Source organism: Seriola lalandi, unplaced genomic scaffold (genome assembly GCF_002814215.2).
Source record: "Seriola lalandi dorsalis isolate HSWRI2012SDOR001 ecotype SW California unplaced genomic scaffold, Sedor1 jcf7180002004374, whole genome shotgun sequence".
In the NCBI taxonomy this organism is placed as follows: domain Eukaryota; kingdom Metazoa; phylum Chordata; class Actinopteri; order Carangiformes; family Carangidae; genus Seriola; species Seriola lalandi.
In genome coordinates, this window is record NW_019475029.1 from 1 (window position 1) to 1,544 (window position 1,544).

Sequence of the window (1,544 nt, forward strand, 5' to 3'; positions counted from 1 at the left end):
CAGGTTTTGCTGGTTCTGCACTCTTCTCCTCTTCTGGTGACGGCTTCTTTGGGACCTTTTTAAGAGTCACAGCTTCAATAGAGTCTTTTGGTGAAACTGTTTTAGGAACCTTTTTGAGTTTATCAACACTTGGCTTCCTCTCAACAGGGACCGACTCTGCTTCTTTAAGCTTTTCAACTTTAGGAGATGGTGTCTTTTTCAGCTCAACCTTCTTAAGCCTCTCCACAGGCTTCAGAGAAACTTCTTCCTTCTCCTCTTTTGCCTTAGGTGTGAATCCCTTCTTCAGCTGCATAGGTTTGGGTTCCTCAGGAGCCTTCTCCGGTCTCTTAACAGAAGCTGGCACCGGAGACGCCGTCTTCTCCACTGGAACTGCCTCTACTTCCTTTGGCTTCTCCGGCTTCTTCTCCGGAGCCTCCGGGATCTCAGGTTTCTTCGGTCTTGCCTCTGGCTCTCGTTCTTTTGGTTTTTCATCTGGACTTATGCGACGGCGGTGCAGGTCGTCGGTTGGCTTCTTCTCTTTCTCCTCTGCTGGCTTCTTCTCAGGCTCCGCAGCCTCTTTGGAGGGCCTGGAAAAGGGCTTCAGCTTGACGCTTTCTATCTCTTGTTCCTGTGTTGGGATTTTCTTCACCTTGACGGGAGCTTTAACCTCCTCTGGCTCTTTCTCTGGAGTTTTCTTTTTATCTACTGGCTTTGACACCTTGGCCGGTGGCTCCTTTATCTCTGGAGGTGTTTTCTCAGGTTTTTTGGGAGGTTCTTTGGTTTCCACCTCTCTGGGGATCCTCTCGCCTTTCTGGAAAGGCACAGTGTCCCTGTCTGCCCTCTCCTTTTTGTCTTTCTCTGGCTCCTCTGCTGTTTTAACAGGCTTTTCAAATGGTTTTAATTTGACTACTTCTGGTTCCACTTCATCTGAAGGCAATTTTTTAACTTTCTTCAAGGCTGCACTAGGCGGTGCAGGTTCCTCTTCCTTAAGTGCTTTGGGAGTTTTCTTAAGAGTGATCTTATCTTCTGGTTTCTCGTCTTTTGGGGTGGGTTTCTGGCGGGTCCACGCATCTTTGGGAGCCTCTGCTTCTGCCTTTTCTTTTGGTTTAATAATATCTGGCTTTTTCACCACATCTGCTTTCTCTCGAGGCTTCCTCTCCTCCACAGGTCTCCTGGTGGCGACTGACATCTCAATCATCTCTTCCTTATGCACCATTTCCTCAACACTGAACACAGTGGTCTTGGTGACCTTCTGAGGTTTTTCCTCTTCTTCAGCCTCTTTAATTGGAACTGATGGAATCTTCTTCAGTTTAATAATCTCCAGTTCTTCTTCCACTTCCCTCATGACTCTGGTTGTTTTCCTCAAGGTGGGAATCTCAAACGTTCCATCCTCTTCCAACTGAATTTTACCTTTTTTGAGCGGAACCGGCAGCAAAGTTTTGACATTACTTACAGACAGATATCACATCACAATATGTACAAACACACACACACAGACACACATACTTAATACTGGGAAAATGACCAAAATAAATACAAAAATACAGAGAAAAAAAAAAGAAAGA

General features: G+C 45.9%; 1 protein-coding gene across 1 annotated transcript; it reads right to left on the reverse strand.

The window, feature by feature from the left end:
* Positions 1-7: 7 nt before the first annotated feature.
* LOC111668914 (uncharacterized) lies at positions 8-1,532 on the reverse strand (the record flags this gene model as incomplete). Its single annotated transcript, XM_023425069.2, has 1 exon — positions 8-1,532. A coding segment is annotated over exon 1 (1,317 nt), but the record flags the coding sequence as incomplete, so codon positions are not given.
* Positions 1,533-1,544: the final 12 nt, after the last annotated feature.